Genomic DNA, 19,327 nt, shown 5'->3' on the forward strand with positions numbered 1-19,327 from the left:
GCATATGCATCTTAAGCAGGGACATAGGAAATGTATATTCTACAAGAGTTACATTGGTTAGGAAATGGTTGTTTTAGCTGTGTTTTGATTGTGTCCATTGAGTGACTGCTTAGGTTAATAATTAGGAGTGCATTCCATAAGCGAGGGATTCTTTTGAAATAGGTGTGTCTAATGGAGTTATTTGGTGACAGTGTGTGTTTTAATGTGTGTGAGCTCTTGCAAGTTGGAGAAGAAGGTAATGTGATGATTGTGATATTGAAACTGACCATTGGATATTTTAATGACTTAATGAAGCTTATATATCTGCAATTTCATACTGATGCAGAAGTGGCAAAAGATTGAACGAGCTCTATCAATCTCTGTTGTGAAGTTGTTTAGTATATTTGGTAGCACAACGTTGGATTTGTTTAAAACTGTTGATGTCATATATGGCTGCCAGATGGGGGAACAGTAAAATAGGTCTGACAAGGGACACTTGTCACAGTGTATAGCTAGTTTGCTTTTGATTTCTGTTGGGTGGGACGGCTTAAAAATATGACAAATGTGTCCTAGAGTTCTAGCTGAAATGTGAGCATTAAGATTTCTCCATGATAAATTTATTCTTGGATTTATTAGTGATGATAATTCCTAGTGTCTAACTTAGGGATCTCATCTTGATTGATGATAGCTAGGTAGCATTATTGGTGGATCTGAAAGACATATTATATATATATAAATATATATATATACATTTGGTAGGACTGAAAGATAATCATGTGGTATATGCTCCACCCAAGAAGTAGGTTAGTATCTTTTTGTAAAGCCTGTTGGTCCAACTGATTAAATACTTTCCTAAAGCATTTAGTGTCATCGGCAATTGTAAATAGAATGTTTAGATGGAAAATGCCATTAATGTATAGAGAGATCAAGAATGCTACACTTTATTGGGAGAGAGATTGAGAATTGATTGTTAATGGCTATAAACTGGAATCAGTTGGGCATGCAAATAGGATTCATGAACCAGGACCAAAGTTTGCCAGTGATGCCAAGTGACCAAAATATAGTGAAAAGTTAAATAGCTATGAGGTAGCTACAGAATCAAAAGCTTTGTGGATATCAAAATAGATAGTAAGAGTTCATTACAGTTGCTAACCAATAGAATCGGTTGTAGATTAGACATTCCAAGATCTTGGATGCATTACTTAACAAAGTGTTAGGACAATAGCACTTACAGAGTTTCTGTTTGAATGGGTAGCTTGCCTATACTAGCTAGCTACCTTGTGGATTTTCCAACAGTGGGGAATGGTTCAATAATGACATTCTGAACACTGCATCAAGTAGAGATGGTGCAGTGGCTTAGAATGTATAGAGTGATACAGCCACACAGGATTTTAGTACCATGGCATGGGTCTAATACTGTCAGCTACGAGTGAGATGCAATACCTGCCTGTCATACTTTCATAGTAGGTCTACATGTAATTAAATGCGTAATCAAAGTGCGACCACGTATGGGCGGTGACTCTGACGGCAATTTTTGGTAACTGAAACACGTGACGGTGAGTACTCGCTAAGACCAGACTCTGTCAAATTACCAGTGGAGCATTTTTTTTCAAGTAAGTTTTGTGTAGCTTTGCCTACTGTCTGTACATGTAGATCAGATGCTAGCTGTTTCAGTGTCAGTCATGTTCCCCCAATCTGCAAACTCGGCGTACTTGTTTCGGTGTAGCCATGCCCCGTCCTAATTATGTGTGGTCTGCAAGGCATCTGTATGGCTAAAACGTTTATGCACTTATCAATGCCATGCCCCAACCCCTCCCGGCATCACCGTGACCGGTTAATGCGGGGATTGACAGTAATACATCTTGCCCCACCCTGAGGCTATTGACAACGGCTTTTGGAGGAAAATACATTTTACAGGTTGATCAAACTTCTATGGAATCAGCGTAGTGAGATAGGGATGCTTATTTTCTTCCCCCCATTTAGGCTAAGTACAGTGTAGCTACCGTATACTATCACTTCTTCGTTTGTCAAATCCCTACTCAGTTCAGTTTTGATATGTTGAATTAATTTTTCTCAGGTGGTTCTAACTGGCTTTGCTTGATCGTCCATGTCTGCACTGGTCCAGATCTGATACTACATAGATCAGTACATTGGTAAATCTTTGGTACATCATAGACATATGTAGTACTGTATGTTAAGGTCATGCATTTTCTCACAAAAAAAAGTGACCAGAAAGTAATCTCTCAATACCTTCATGGCGCCTTGGCAGGTATAATACAGTTAAAAAATTCCTTCAGTACAACCCAAAATGCTTCCAATACATGTAGGTTACTATACTACATTAAAAGAAATGGAATTTTATTATCCCTACTGTGCATTTCTATTATGGTATCTTGAGCACAGTAGGGATATAACACTTCTTATTGTTTTACTGTGATTTAATATTATGGACTACTCCAACTTGTTTCTGTACTTTTATTGATGTGCTATAGTCCCTACTCTAGTGGAAAATTCCAAATTACCGTACATACCGCATCTGAAATGGTGCCGCGTACCCCAATTATCGTCTGAAAAGTGTAGTATCCATTATGCTTCGTTGTCAGCTATGTTCAACCCGTTGCGCAGCATTTCGAATCAAGAACTGTTTGAAAAGCACCCCTACAATCCACGCATACCGAAAGAAATGGTGCCGCATGCCCAGTTGTATCGATATGATCTGAAAAGTGAAGTATCCATTACACTTCGTTGTCAGCTATATTCAACCTGTTATACAGCAGTACGAATCAAGAACTGTTTGAAAAGCACCTCTGCTATCAAAATAGCTTTACAAATACGGATAATTTCTGTTATGAAGGGAAGCCATCATGTGCTATCGCCAAATTGACACTTTTTGCTGTCAGTAAAGATGAATGGACACAAAGGAGGACACTGGTAAGTCCATGAAGAATGCATTGTACATATTGCGGTATACCAAAAGGCACCTGTTGGGCTGAAGCGACGTCGAACAGTGAAAAAACCAAGCCCGTAGCCTTAGCCGTTATCGAGTTACACTTGTCTGAGGGCATCAGTCAGTTACTCAGTCAGTCAGTCAGTCAGTCAGTAGAAAATTCTGTTAAATAATTTTTTCTTAAAATTCCGTAACAACTTGTTGAAAACATATCAGGTCGATCTGAAAGCCGTAGCAACTTGTTGAAAATGTATCAGGTTGATCTGAAAGCTTGTTTGAGCTTAGTTATCCAATACTGCCTCATCGGCATCTGGGAAAATTGAGGCTGTTTATTGGGTGATGTTATTTCATGGGCCACGTCTACTCCTTTGTGATCCCTACTATACACTACTATTGTAGTATATGACTACAGCTAAAGCTACGGGCTTGATTTTTTTCACTGTTAGATGTCACTCCAGCCCAACAGGTGTCTTTTGACACATCAGTGCACAAAATAATCATGGACATACTCCTTTTTGTCCCATTTCTCTTTGCTGACAGCACACTGAAGGTGTCAACTTGTAGTAGTGTGTGATGGTACCTGTATGTATTTGTGATGGCATTCATCAATGCATATAATATATTTTGTATGAACTGAATGATTGCAGAGGCACTACTCTTCATTTGTAATGATGTGTAACAGGCTGATAATAGTTGAAAACGAAATTTCACTTTTCCGTTCAGACAAAACATTAGGTCTCCAGGCACTGGAAAGTATTGAAACAATTAAGAGCTATATACACTAGCAGATATACTATATTTAATCTCTACTTCAGTCTATACCCATGACTGAATTGTCCACTAGCAGTGCGCGCACAAATGTAATTGCAAAAAAAAACAAGAAAAAAAAAAAAAAAAAAACAATTGGAAATACATTGCAAGAACAACATATAAGCTGTCAACAGCACCACTAAATTTATTTGACATGGTTTCAAGAAAGTGTCTACACATGAAGCAGTACTGCATCATTGTAGTACATGGCCTTAGCGGAGAAATAAAGTAGTTTGAATCACTGAGCTTTTGTCAAGTGAATCTTATTCAAGGTGTACTCTTTCTTAGTAGTATATACCTCTTGGGAAATCATTTTCAAGGCCTTTAAAATTTTAAATTATACATTTTACCATCCATTTTACCATTTTGATGCTAAATTAGGAATTTACTTAATTTCAATTATGGATCATAGAAATATATTTTTAAAATTGTTAATTTAAAAATGAAGTAGGGATCTATGCAATAAAAAGTAGTGAAACAAGAGAAGAATGATGGTATTACAGCATAGCTCAGTGGGAAAGTCCCTACTTTGGCATTGTACAAAATAATAATAACTAATGTGCCAAAGTAGGGACTTTCCCACTGAGCTATGCTGTAATACCATCATTCATCTCTTGTTTCACTAATTTTTATTGCATAGATCCCTACTTCATTTTAAATTAAAAATACTAGTTTGTTTAGTTTTTGTTGTGGCACAGCTAGCTACAATGTAACTTATATTAGTTCACTTGTATTTTCCATATCTGTAGGTATGGGGAGGCAGATACCATCACTTATAAATATCTTGCCCATTTGCTAAGTGAGAAGTGGAGTTCTCCATATTCTGTGGTTATGGGCTGGCTTTGCTGTAGTTTGGAGTTCTCCTTGTTGCACTCTTCAATAATGTACATCCGTGGCAGGGGAATGAGGGGATCGTGTTCTAGATCCAAGCATCCCTGTGTGCCTCCAGCTGTTGACCTTGCTGTTGCTGAGGGGAACCTGTCTCCTTAAGAACAATAATGTTTCTATAATGTGTTTGCTTCTTTTTCTTATAAAAATATGTCTACCAGAACAATGTAACTTGTAATACATGACTGTTGTATTAGAGTGACTGTTGTATTAGAGTATATCTCTGGTCCGCCATGGGGTGTGCAGCTAGCTAGACCAATAAGGGGTGAGGTGATGCTATTTACTGTTAAGTATATCTAGATTGTTAAGAAGTGGGGTCTCTGTAATCTATCGCTATTACTTCACCTGCATCTTTATTTTAGGGGCGTGGTCCGAACCTATCGCAAATGAGACCCCAAACGTGAAGTTGCACATATCTAGCTAGTGTACCTCTTATAGTAGTGCTGGGACTTAAGATTATATGTTTATGTGAATACTAGAGATATAGTGTTCCAAGCTTGAGCACATTCACCATTATTCTTGCATTTCTGTGTGATAATCCATGTAGCATTCAACAACCAACATGCAAAGACTGCAGGACTGGAAGAGCCATTTTTGTTATGGTACGAGAAATTGTAAAAAAATGTTTGTACAGCTTTTGTTTTAGTTTTAATGTGGTGACTTAGGCAATTGGTGACTACAGTATTAGCTGTTCTATTAGAGTATTTCGAGTAATGAAGCAAACAATAATTGGTCTGTTGGTTCTGGGCTGCAGTTCACAGCTGTACAGTGTCAGTCACTTATACATTGGCATTCTCTACTTTGTTCCCAGCTGAAATGGTGCAGTAGTTAATATTACAGGTTTCAAGAAGCACATATAAGCTACACTTAAAACATTGTTATCAACTTGTGTTCCCATGTCCTGGGCTTATTATTTGCTCTCTCCACAATCAAGCTTTCGTGTACTTTCATCATTATATGTACATCATTTGAATCCTCAGTACAGTAACACCTACTCGTTATTCTCACATGGCCCAATAATATACTTGTATAATACATGAAGCATGCCAGCAGTTTCCCACATGTGTCACTGAGGTGAATGACTCACATGGTACCCACACATTAGGTTGTGATACCTGATTTTCAAAATTTAAGCAATATAATATTTATTGCTTATTGGCCATTCTTACAGATTCCTCAGTTGGCTACAAAGTGCTAGATTTTTTTGTCTACCAAACTACTGCCATAGTAACATGAGTGAAATTATGTCTGCCATACTATGGAATTATTTTACAAATTCTCTGGGCCTGCAAAAACAGGAATGTGGACACACAAAATTTGTCTATTTTTTCAACCATTCACTCCTCATGACTTTTTATTCCATCACACTATGGCCATACAATTTTCAGTACTACTTAACATTTAATTGGTTTTATAACACAATAATATTATAAGTTACAGAATGCAAATAGTTTACTCCAATACAGAGATATGACCTGTTGTGTGATGGGGTGTAGCTTGTGCCCATATGCCTTGTTTTCGCATGCCTGATCATAAAACCATTAGAATAATATTACACTAGTAGAGTGCTCCATCCATGTTGTAAACGCCAACATTGTTAATCACCAGGGCCGCCCAGAGAAATTAAGGGGCCCAGGGCAAAGAGTTAAAGTGGGGCCCTTCACCCAAGTTGTAAGGTGAAGACCAAAAAAAAAAAAAAAAAGGTCACTACCTGCTAGCAATGACAATAACTACCCATCACCAACCATATCTCCTTATCTATAAGCTTGCTACACTGCTCCTCTGAAGAATACTGTGACTGCTCTATTAGAGTATTTAGATCTGACTGCTCTATTAGAGTATATCGATCTTTTAAACAGGTATTCAGGGGCCCTTCATGGGGCCTCCTGGGGCCCCTTTCAGGCTGGGGCCTGGGGAAAAATGCCCCAGTTGCCCCCCCCCCCCCCTGTGGGCGGCCCTGTTAATCACTGGCTTCCATATGCCACAAACTAGAATAAAAACTTATCTCTTTTCTTTTTTTGCCTTCAACTTTCAAATCATGTAATAGTCTCTCTAGAAATCAGCCAATTAACCATCAATTGCTTGAAAGACTACTTATTCTACATATTTATATTATAATGTATTTTAGCTATACTAGTTGATCAAGTTATTCACACTGATAAATGAAAAAAATAAATTTGGCTTAGCTACAAGAAGATGATATGATTCCTATTAATGATGGTTGACTACTTAAGTTGTGACACCTGGCTGTATGTATAGTGGGGCTTTGGTGCTTCAACTTAGAAAATTTTCACCCAATGTGTAATATATTGTATGTAACATTATACTATTAAACTACGTACCTATATCCAGGGTAGCTATAGATCCCACAGTATCACCTGATTTGTGCACAATTTTAGCCCATATTCAAAAAGGGCAATATATTATGTATGTAACACTTTTACACCTCAGATCAAAGGAACCACCCGGGCTACATACGAAATGTAGCAGGGCTACAACTAGGATGTTTTGACAGCTAGACTATGTTGACATAATATTATTATTATAAGGAAGATCAGGGGTGAATGTGGTAATTACAACTATTATGCAATACTTTGAAGTTTGTATTTAAAGCCTTAAAGTTATTAAATCAATTAGTTTAAAGCCTTTGAAGTTACTTCATGTACTTGAGAGTAGTTTTGATGTACTTGAAAGTGCTTTTGACGTGGTTTGGTATAGTTTCAAAAAACGTTTTGACTATAGCACTATGTAAGGTTTTCAAAATGTGTAAGAAACCTATATCACCAAGAGATAGTTTTATTGTGGGATTCAGTTTGTCTCAATTGAGAGCCACAGTAGACTCAATTGTAAGCCACATGAAACCCACAATGTAAAGTGCATCTTGCCTATATAGGTTTTATATACATTTTAGTAGTTTTTAAAAGAAAGAAACACTTAACAACACAAATAGGCAGATCAAAGGAATTATTCCTTCGATCTGCCTAGATCAAAGGTATTATTTCTTAGATCTACCCATGCAAAGTGTTACACATTAGCTGTAACACGGAGCATTCCGGCTTTGCCTGAAATGTATACCCTCTGCCCTCGGGCAGTCGGGAATACGTATCAGACAAAGCCCTCATGACCGTGTTACAACTATTACATGTATATGCATTACCCGTATATGCTATAATGAATTATCAATTTTTGATGATCTTTACAGCACTGGTATCATATTATGGGAGATTATGATGATTTGACTAACACGAAAGCACTTCTTCAGGAAAGTGACCATCCTAAGCTACTATGTAGAGGCATTTTCCTTCGACCATTGCCACAAGGCAGAAGAATTTACTGTATTTTACTGCAGCTGTTACTGCTGAATTTTGTTGGGGAAGTTATTCAAATTTTTTTCCAGTTTTTTCTAGCAAGACATTTAAAAGCAGAGCCTTTACCAACATATATAATACCCTTCAGTATTTCTTACATGCTATGCCTACCAATGGGGTTTATAGCTGATCGTTACTTTGGAAGAGCTAAAGTGTTGTACTACAGTTGGATACTTCTGTTTGTGGCTCAGCTGACATTTTCAGTGTACTTTGTTGTTGCATCATTTATTTTCAATGAAAGCTTGCACATTGTCAGTTATATTCTTTTAATACCTGCTTTCCTTATACACTCCTTTGGTATGGCTGGTGTTCGAGTAAACCTAATCCCATTTGGTGTTGATCAGATGAGAACAGCTTCAAGTGATGAGCTGAGTTCTTATTTCCACTGGTACTACTGGTGTAGGAATGTAGGATACTTGCTTGCTTACAGTGTTGGTGCTTCCTTTGTGGTAACATCAAAGTATGAGCTTATAGCATTACTAATTTCATCTGCTGCTGCCACAATTGGTGTGGTGATTAACATCCTGGGTTACAACTGGTTTATTAAAAGAGAGAAAATTGGTAATCCTCTCTTGTTGATATATGGTGTGTTAAGATATGCAGTGACTGCAAATAGACCAGCAGAGAGAAGTGCATTTTCGTTTGATGGTCGACCTAAGCCATCAAGAATTGATCTTGCAAAACAAACTCATTATGGGATATACAGAGATGAAAAAGTTGAAGATGTGAAGACATTTCTCAGAATATTGGTATTCTTGGTATCACTCATAGGTTTTCTCTGTGTGTATTCTCTGGTACGATATGAGTATATATATAAATGTATGTATGGATTTTCAACACAAATCCAATTCAGAAAACCATAACTTGGTTTTCAAGGTACACACAAATCTGATATTTTCTCCATCCATTAAGAAATGTTGGTGCTGGTAAATTTCAAGGCAATAGCCGTTTTCAATTAGAAGTTATAATTGTCATGAGTTGGAAAATGGCGGTCTTTTAGCGAGTCTGGTCACATATAATAATACTTATTTCAAGCTATGCATACGGACTTTTGGCTTAGCCATTCAAACATTCATATCGCATGCCTAAACATGGAGTGTGATATGGCACAGCATGAAACATGTTGGCAATTATTATAGGTTCCGATATTCTATAACTTTGTAAACTAGGCTTACTACAATATAATAAGCATAATTATATATTTTGAAGGGAAAATTTTCAAGATTCTTTCATTTAACGATCCATTATTTCTATTAGTAAAATTTTTCTTGCGAATTTCTGACTGGCTAATTATGTAATACTCTATCTTTGTGTTCACTTATTATTTTTGTGATCATTAGTTAGAAGAAATTTATAGCTATCCCTCACAAAATAGCTCGCTATTCAGAAAGAGTGCCCCGCAACATTGTGTATGAACATGGTTTCTGTGTGTGGAATCACATCTCTGCTAATCTTCCAAGTAATATTATAATTATATGATGCCTATTGTGTTGAGCCACATCAATCCAAAAAGTCCCTATAGTAGCTGCATTTTGGTGATTATCACGAGGTTGTATTGTAGTGGAAATCAAGCAACTCTTTGGTCAACATGTTTCACTTGAGACTAGCTTATAAGTATCAAACTGTTGAAGAAAGTTTACAAAATTAATGATCCTTCACATTGAATAACTACTCTCATTACATCTCAGTCTGTAAAAGCTATGTAATTTATCATCAGGGGGTTGGTATAGCTTAGTACCATTGACTATATATATGTTGTATATATATATATGCAGATGCAGTATGCATATTATACATGTCATAGAAACAATTGTCCCAAATGCAGTAGGACTGTATATAGTAGCTACCCACTATGGATGATAGTTTACTTTTCTTCTCTATTCCACTCTGCAGTCAATGTTTTACGTATATAATATTAAGGCTTTTTATCTTGAACACCACCACCAGTAATAGAGGACACCATCTAAAACTTTACAAATGAAGAGCCAGAACTTCAATAGGACAGAACTTTTTCAGCCACCAAATAATCGACCGGTGGAATGATTTAGCTAGTTTTGTAATCTCAGCACCCCCAGTTAATTAACTCTTTTAAATCTAGATTATACCATTATTGGTCTGTAATAGGATATGAATACTGTGAAAGGCCTGAGGCCTAATGTGTATACATTGTTTTGTCCATAACTAATTAAATAAATAAACAAATAAGTAAGAGGTATGCAGTACTGCAAATGGTTTGATAAGTGGGTAACAGGTTAGCTTGCATTCAGTTGTGTAACCCCAGCTAACCAGCTAGGGTAGTTATACACTGTGTAGTGGTGATTTGAATATAGAAAATAAAAGTTCATTATAATAAATGTATTGTGGTGCATAATGTGATAGGTTTCTTTTTTATTTGCAGTTAGGTAATGTCTATATACAACAAGCAGCTTACTTTCAACAGCCCAAGCAATTTTTTACTGAAGAAACTATCAAATGCCCCCCAGGATGCAACATCAGTGAAGTAACTATCCATCAATTACACAGCTTCTACTCACTAAACTGGACTCTTCTCTTCAACATTCTAGCAGTTTTCATCATTATACCAATACTGGATCGGGTTGTATACCCCCTGTGCTATCCACGAATGCTGACTAGATTGGGGGTTGGAGTGGTGGTGTGTCTCTCCAGCGTTATTTGTGCTTTAAGCATTGAAGCAGTTTGTTATCACAACTTCCTTTCACAGTCTGAACCACATGTCAATGTGTTCCACTATATTCAGATGTTCTCAGTCACTATTCCAATATGGGTAATTGCTCCACAGTTTATTATTCAAGGCTTAGCTGAGTGTCTTGTCTTCATTACAAGTAAGCTGGTGCAAGTTTGGATGAGTTGTTTTATTTTACTGTGATTATATGACCTTTATGTAAATTTCTGCAGCAGAATATGTAGCTACGTACAAGCCACACTTATTAATATCATTTAATTTCATAAAAATTATTGTATACCGACAAGTTATCTGTAATCAATGATGGTAAAATGCAGTGATTTGAATCATACCATTGTATGCATACACTTACTTAACTGAATACCTGTCTGCAAAATATTCATCCCTGTATAGTAGATGAACGTTTTGCAGACAGCTAATTTCAATATTATCAAGATTAGCTGTATACTCTATAAGTAACCTGAGTGAAAAATGAGTGAACTACAAAACTAAAACTGCATGTGAAAATTCGTAATTGCAAAATTTATGCGCCTTAAAAATTTGCATCTATACAGTAGTATTCATGTCTGTACATATACAAATAGCAATTATTCTACAGTTGGTATTTGATGTGCCATTATACAGTTTTAAAATGTATTATCATGATATGCTCTCCAAAGGAGCATATGCACATTCTATTTTCTTTTGTCTTTACATGTGATCTAATAGCTGCTGCAATGAAATTGTTAGTTTGACTGCAGGCAATTGTTATATGTTATGTTTGCTTGATGTGTCACTGAGCATTTATACAAGTTAGAGCTAACAAGTGTAAAGTGTGATTTTATGCTTTTACATCTTCAGTCCAGAACAATCACAGTTTAATCTTCGTTAGTACATATAAAATTGAGAATTTAGTACAATACCTTATAAAATTAAATTGACACACTAAGAATTGAATATTTTGATTCATTTGATGAGTAAAATTTTGATGAAATGTTTCAATATTCTGTATATAAAAGAGCACATTAAATGTGAAATTTTGAGAGAATGAGCTGCAATGTAGATGATCAAAAAATTTGTCTTGTGCTAGAAACTATATGCTGTGAATATGCACTATACTTACATATATGCTAGAATGATCACAAGTTGCTTGTTAAAAATACCTACCTTTTAAAAATGTATTATCAGAAGTGAATCTAGGGGGTTCCAAACCCTACGGACTTCACAACTTTTTGGCTGAAACATTAATTTTGGTGAAACCCAAAATAATTAAGAGATTACCTATTTGTAAATCTAAGTAACATTAATTTTAATGACCAAATCGTATTAAATTACTTCTCTTCATCATGAAGTCACTCAAAACTGCCTATCCAGGGGTGGATCCAGGGAGTATGTGGGGGGTTTCTGAGGTTTTGTGTGGGGGGTTTCTGAGGTTTCCAGAAACTGGACAAGTACTTTTGCATTGATCTGTAAAGGTTCAGATCAAAATACTCTAATAGAACAATTAACTATAGTCTTATCATGTTTAAGTTTACTTGTGCCAACAAAATAAATGTAGCCTAAAATTGTATCTCAGAGTGTTTAAGACCTGAGCTATTTCCTGGGGGCATGCTCTCAGACCCCCAAGAATAACAACATCCATAATTATGTCTGTTGTATGCTTCAAACTTTGTATAAGCTCTGCCTCATAACTCTTTAGAACAGGTGCACGCAAGCATAAGCAGCCTCTATCAATATGTTTAAAATTTCTAGGCATGCATGCAACAAAAATTTGGAAACCTGTCACCAAAATTCCTGGAGCTACCCTTGTTATCTATCACATTTAAGTGTGCTCAGCACCTCTAAAAATAGGTATTGCTTTTCAAATCTTTTGCAAAATCCTGGAATGATGCGAAACATGTTGTGGAGTGATATTTATTCTCACATACCCCATATGACTAGCTATAGCTGGCTAAACAATTTGCTCTAGATCTAGTAGCTGAGTAGAACCCTCTTTTTCAAATACATATGCCTAGCTTAATCCACCACTGAAAATACTGCAAACGATCTGCATACCATAGGTGGCTCCAGGATTTTTGGTGACTGGTTTCTGATCAAGAGCATTTTGGTGAAGACCGAAACAAAAAGGAAACTGCATGCTGAGAATAACTGACCTCCACTAACTATAATATTAATATCACTGATAAAGTACCTTAATTATAGCTACATAGCTTGCTGCTACACTGCTACTGTACTCTGAATACTGTGACTGCTTTATTAGAGTGATTGACTGCTCTTAGTATCTTGATCTGAACGTGATCGGTTTCCGGAAACCTCAAAACCCCCATGGAACCTCCCCTGCATACTATATCTGAATTTGAGCACTTTGATTAACACATGTCATGCACAGCCTAGATGTGTGACAAATTGAAGTTTTTTGCTAAGAAATTATATGTACATGTCTGCATGTACATTATGCGTATAAGCTTTTAAAATTCTTTGAACTATAAAACAAACTATATATTATTATAGTAAATTATAAAGTAGCATTATTTTTCTACTTATTTCTGTACTGTTATGTTATCTTCATACATTCATGTAGTGGTTGAATTCATCTATGCCCAGTCACCAGCTTACATGAAGGGACTTCTTCTGGGATGTCTTTTCTTCATTCAAGGACTTGCCATGACATTGGGATCATTGTTGGTTTTCTCACAGTTATATGGACACTCTAAGTATTGGGAGTATTTTAAACTTGTCCCCAGTGGAAGTGATCAATGGTGCAGAGTTAAAGAAGTCGATTCTGGGTCTGGACTTGCTGCTTATGTTTCAACTGCAATCATTATAATCCTTGGAATTGTTTTGTTTTTGTATTCTGCAAGGAAATATAAAATAAGGATCTGAGATAATGCACTAAAATATTTTTTGTAACTTTTATCACTTCAATGACCATATTAAGGACTAATACAGGAATAAAACCATGTTTAACAAAGTTTGATGCTATTTACGCATGTGCTCATATACTATACATATATGTATTACCAAAGTCTTGTGCTGTATACATACTTATCCAGTCATCATTATTATGACTCATTTGCCAATCCCTAGGACTCATGTCCCTATACAATCTCCAGTATGTGTAAAGATTGTGCATGAGGTATCACGCCATTGTTTCTCTGATCTCCTCCTTACTCATTATGAAAATTAAGCCTTAGAAAGCAAGTCCCACCATATGAGAATAGCTTGTTTGCATCCTTATATGCAGTGTTGGGCAAGTTACGTTACAAGTAACTAAACTAGTTACATATTACTTGCAATCGAACTATTTAGTTACAGTTACATATTACCCATGTAATAAAGTAACTATAATAATATTACATATTATATTACTTTGTGTCCAGCTCCTTAAGGTGTCACGTGTGAAACTACCACCTTATCACGTGACATGATTGCGATGTTGGACAATGTGCAAATCTTGGTTATAATTTCATTCAGTACGCTTCATTTCTTCATTGTGGCTAGGCGTTACTCAGTGGATTACTAACGAGATTAGTAACTTCGTTACTTGTAGTAATATTAGATTCGTTACAGTAACTATATTACTTAGGTAACGCGTTACATTTGTAAGTAAATTAATCTGGCAATGAGTTGTATTACCTTTTTATATAGCGTATCATTTTCGTTATATTACTTAGTTACCACAAAAGTAACTGATAATATTACGTAACGCGTTACTCCCAACATTGCTTATACGGATGAAAACAATTAAGATAATGATGTACACCAAACTTCAAGCAATGCTTGTCATAGCAAAGCATAGTATACTTAGGTGGCTAATTGATGGTTACAGCTGTACAAATACTACAACCTTTTTTTACATCAGTTTCCATGTTTCATGCAGGTATATGTGCTGGCATCTGCTCAGTGGCGTAGCCAAGGGGGGGAAAGGGGAGGCATTTGCCCCCCCGTCACTATAAGTCAGTGATGTTTTTTAAAACTTCCGTCACACGCTTTCCAGTAACTGACACGCATCCCAAATTACTGTTTGTGCCGGCGCTACTACGCGAGTGCACACAACATTCAACTCGTTTGTGAATGGTGATATTAACACGATGACTTCTTGCGCGTTACAAGCAATTAATAAAACGATGCGCTAAAGTAAGGTATGCCCGAATCCCCATGGGTTCCCCCGTGTAGTCACCGAACGAAAATATTAGACTATTTACCCTACACTACTCACGTGATAGTGCATTTTTCGAATCTAAAGACAGATGACCCGCTCAAAGTCGCCTCGCTCAAAGTGACTTCGCAAGAGTCGCAACTCAGAAGTGACAAGTGATATGCATTGATGCTACAAACCTACTACGTGATAAAGTGATAAATGGACCAACTTTATTTTCCCGAGTTAACAATACCAGAAATTTGAGGTCATGGGCCTACTGATTAAAAATTAAATTGACATACAGTGTTGGATTGGCAATACATCTCAAATAGCGGTGTACAATTTCCGCTCTGCAGTGAAGGTAATGAAATTTTGTATAATAGAGGTTAAATGACCCATTTGGTAGGATTGAAGTCTGTCTACATGTGGCAATACAGACTATGGTTCGGTAGGCCCAAATGTATGGGTTTAACATACAATAAACTCACTCACCCTACGAAGTCGGTTGAATCTGTATGTAACCAATCATTTTCACCTTATTATTAACGCGTAGGCTAAAACCTTCGCTAAATACAGCCATCTACTTATGGTTCCAGGCCGTCCATAAATGTCCAGCGGTGCTCCAACAAATTAGAAACTGCTTCAGTCTATGACGTATTGCCTACGTCATTCGTCATTAATAGGCAAATACAGCACTGACCTTACTTAGAAAGCTCAATCCAACTAATTATAGGTGTTCTGTTTTCTCCAGCAAGTAAACTACGAAAGTAGTAGCTAGCTGAAACTGGCGCCAAATGAGATAGTCTACTTTTCAGGGTATATTAAAATCACGTACATCAAACTAGAAAATGCTTGTAATAAAATCAGCAGACTATGATGGGTGCTGTTTTAAAGTAAGGAGTTTTGAGCATATATGCACGTACACAGTGCAAAACCTAGAGCATGCTAAAGCATGCTCTCGTCTAGGGGGGTCTGGGGGCATGCCCCCACAGAAGATTTTTTGAGAATTTACCCATCTAAGGTTAAATCTGGTGTAAATTTGGACCAAAAATTGCTCGACTAGTTATGCTAGCGATAATAACAAAGCAAAACGACTGAAGTATGATGTGATAGACCAGCTTCCTCCAGGACAAGACACTTATGGTGTACGCATTGTGATACAGACTACATTATAGTCAATCAACTCAATTAATTTAAAAATGCAATAACATGCACTCATGCATGCACATTAGAAACAATCATCAGTTTAGTCGGTGACTTGTGGCTTCCGGATGAATGGTTTTGTATAGACGAGCTGCAGGCTATAAAAGAACATGTACTTGTAAATTACAACAGAAATTGAAAAAAAATAAGAAACAAACAGTTTATATCTCACACAGTGTTCCTTAACTGAGAAAGTTAAAGCACACAAACAGTTATTTCGAGTATCCCTTTGATGTGGTTAACACTCTAATTTATGAGGTATAAATGTGCCATGATTAAACCATGCAGACACAGACACACACTACATACACAGTATGGCTTTGAAGTGTACTAAGTGGAAGCAAATTTTGAGGTTAGTGCAAGATAATATCGTGGTTAGGGACTAAATGGCTTCAAACCCTTTGGAATGTGTTGGTTTCAATCATTAGACATTTATTCCAACATATGCATAGCTTTAAAAACATAGCATTCAAAAGTGATTGTATTATATGAATATTTTACACAGGTTGTCTACACTAATGCACACGACCAAAAAATGTACTAAATTTCTGGTAATGATCACACTGGATCTTCGTACAGGGTAGTGGCATGCCAGTTTAACTTTTTTCACTTTGTCAGTCAGTCAGATGATCCGTCACAAGCTTACAAATTCTGCTAACAGGAAAGGTGTAGAGTTGGGATTTCGTGCCAATACATGGCGTTTGAATTTCGCCCGCGCTGAAGTGAGTGAGCTCGTCATACTGTGCCAGTGTGCTAGGACTGCAGCACAGACTGTGGCTGACGTAAGTAACTGGGACACATTGTATTTGTACTAAAACATTCACAATATAGTTCTACTGGATTGTGAACGAATTTGTTGGAGTACAGTTGTGGCACATGCAATGATGCTCGACGAAAATATTTCCATTGATAAGTGATAACTGGAGCAATCAGTAATGAAGTAGTTATGTAGCTAGTTACATAAGCTGTAATAATACAACACCGTATGTTGGCTAGCCCATGCATCATTGGGTCATTAGCCTTTTGTGCAATTATGAACAATATCGAGTGTTTTGTGGGGGATGCCTGCCTCCCCACCACCGTCTGGCTAGCTACGCCCCTACATCTGCTTGCAGTGTTTTTTAAATTATATCCACATTAGGTGTTAAAAATATAATACAGATATGTTTGAGACAGGTTGCCAAGTATATATTGTTTTATCCCTTCAATGTAATACAACTGCTCATTTCATGACCTACATACCTGTTCAAGCATGCCCCTAACTATACATGCTATGCACATATAGTTCATGATGTTTATTGATTTTTGGGCATGATGTGTTAATTATTGACTTCAACTAGCAATTGTATTTTATTTAAGCACTTTTAAACTGTACTTGCTTGGACTGGTCCCATGCCTGACGCAATTGCTAGAAAATTTGGATTAAAGTTTGATGCATGAGTGACTTGTTAATCTGCAAATTGCTCAACATGCTTTGATGATTCTTGTTCACCATAGGTATCATGACTTTAATTCACTTATTCTTTATGGATGCACATATACACAGTGTTGCATTAAAAAACATATATGCTTTATAAGATCTGTGACAAAATTATTGATAACTAATGGTGCAGCAGAATCATATCCAGCATGCCTGGATCATTGGGATCAGCTAATGTAAAGCCATTGGAATTCATAGCACATACAATCAGCTTGGCATTGATTCCCATTGCCTTACAGTATTTCTTGAGAGCTGCAGATGGATGGATTGCACCAGCCCAGGTTTCACAGTCTGTATACACTATAAAAACATCAACAGGCGTTTGATTCTTTAAAGCCCACAGCATTGGCTGAGCACAATCCGTTCCACCCATTTCGACCTATGAATAATGTTACTATTTTAATAGCAAACACACACGGAGGCATACTTCTTCCATAGTGCTCATCACATCATCGAGGCGCATCTTTGAGTTGATGCCGATTGGCACTAAGTGAGTTTTAAAGCCCAGTACATGACAATTATTCTCAGTCTTCATTGTCAGCATGGTCATAGCTGCTGCCGCACAGGCACAAGAAATGCTGGAACCAAGTACTGAACAGTCCATTGATCCACTAACATCCACTGCTAGAAGGAAACGCTTTCCAGTGGGCTCCACATACTATAATAATGTCAAGACTTGTAATGATGTATAATTGACTGTTCTATTAGAGTATTTCGATTTTTAGTAGTTCTACTTCTGAAATGTAATTTTACCCCCTTTTGTCGATTCCTAGAAAAGATTAACTCTTCCCTTCTGGTCCTCTCCATCTTTACATGTGCTTAAGATGCAACATGCAGCTCTCTAGTTAGCACACAACAGTAAAATATTGGAGGGATTCAGCACTCCCCCTTTCCCCCAATCCGCCCCTGCACCTCCTAAGAGGGATTTCTATAGGTGATTTAATTTACCTGTAAAATTAAATCTAATCCAAAACAGCCAAGCTGTAAAAAAAGAGTGCGGCCCTGAGAAAGGCTATGGTGAAAAAAGATGTGAAATCCAAGGTGGCGGCCAAGAAATGGCTGTGATGGTAGGTTAATGGTAAAAATTTTAATAACGACAATTCAAGTGAATTTTGTGCCAAGACCAAGCGGCACCAAATTCACTGAATTGCTGTTATTAAAATTTTTACCATTAACCTACCATCACAGCCATTTCTTGGCCGCCACCTTGGATTTCACATCTTTTTTCACCATAGCCTTTCTCAGGGCCGCACTCTTTTTTTACAGCTTGGCTGTTTTGGATTAGATTTCACTTCTTTTTGCATTTGTATACCCCAAAGCCGGCCTATGGCCGGCTTTAGGGCTTTTTAACCTGTCATTTTTTTTCTTTACTACAGGAAAAAGAAAAGATGAAGCAGGGTGATTTCTTTGTAGCTGACCTCTCTGCAAGGTGATCCTTCTAGCTGATCCCTCTACCGGATGACTTGTTTGTAGCTGAACTCTCTACAGGGTGATTTGTTTGTAGCTGAACTCTCTACAAGGTAACTTCTTCTAGCTGATCTTTCTACAGGGTGATTTGTTTGTAGCTGAATTCTCTACAGGGCGATTTGTTTGCAGCTATAAACTGTTGAACTCTCTACAATGTAACTTCTTCTAGCTAAACTCTCTACGGGTGGCTTGTTTCTAGCTGATCTCTCTACAGGGTGACTTGTTTGTAGCTGAACTCTCTACAAGGTGATTTGTTTGTAGCTGAACTCTCTACAAGGTAACTTCTTCTAGCTGATCTTTCTACGGGGTGATTTGTTTGTAGCTGAATTCTCTACAGGGCGATTTGTTTGCAGCTAAACTC

General features: G+C 37.0%; 2 protein-coding genes and 1 long non-coding RNA gene across 4 annotated transcripts; 2 read left to right on the forward strand and 1 right to left on the reverse strand.

The window, feature by feature from the left end:
• The first annotated feature begins 1,529 nt into the window (after positions 1–1,529).
• Positions 1,530–13,721, forward strand: LOC136266028 (solute carrier family 15 member 4-like). 2 transcript variants are annotated; one of them, XM_066060993.1, is made up of 5 exons: positions 1,530–1,592; positions 5,172–5,226; positions 7,827–8,786; positions 10,391–10,835; positions 13,257–13,721. In XM_066060993.1, exons 2-5 carry the CDS (start codon positions 5,224–5,226, stop codon positions 13,556–13,558), a joined length of 1,710 nt encoding a protein of 569 aa, XP_065917065.1. In that variant the 5' UTR covers positions 1,530–1,592; positions 5,172–5,223; the 3' UTR covers positions 13,559–13,721. The 2 variants fall into 2 exon arrangements, with proteins under 2 accessions (XP_065917065.1, XP_065917066.1); XM_066060994.1 differs by lacking the exon at positions 5,172–5,226.
• A 1,178-nt stretch (positions 13,722–14,899) lies between these two features.
• Positions 14,900–17,413, forward strand: LOC136266040 (uncharacterized). Its single transcript, XR_010705871.1, has 3 exons — positions 14,900–15,177; positions 16,525–16,801; positions 16,851–17,413. It is a non-coding gene; the product is annotated as an uncharacterized lncRNA (long non-coding RNA).
• A 207-nt stretch (positions 17,414–17,620) lies between these two features.
• On the reverse strand, positions 17,621–18,306 carry LOC136266454 (RNA-binding protein RO60-like). Its single transcript, XM_066061470.1, has 3 exons — positions 18,253–18,306; positions 17,927–18,157; positions 17,621–17,878 (listed from the first exon to the last, which is right to left on the reverse strand). Exons 1-3 carry the CDS (start codon positions 18,304–18,306, stop codon positions 17,621–17,623), a joined length of 543 nt encoding a protein of 180 aa, XP_065917542.1.
• Between the last annotated feature and the right edge of the window lie 1,021 nt (positions 18,307–19,327).

Source organism: Dysidea avara, chromosome 9 (assembly GCF_963678975.1).
Source record: "Dysidea avara chromosome 9, odDysAvar1.4, whole genome shotgun sequence".
Classification (NCBI taxonomy): Eukaryota; Metazoa; Porifera; class Demospongiae; order Dictyoceratida; family Dysideidae; genus Dysidea; species Dysidea avara.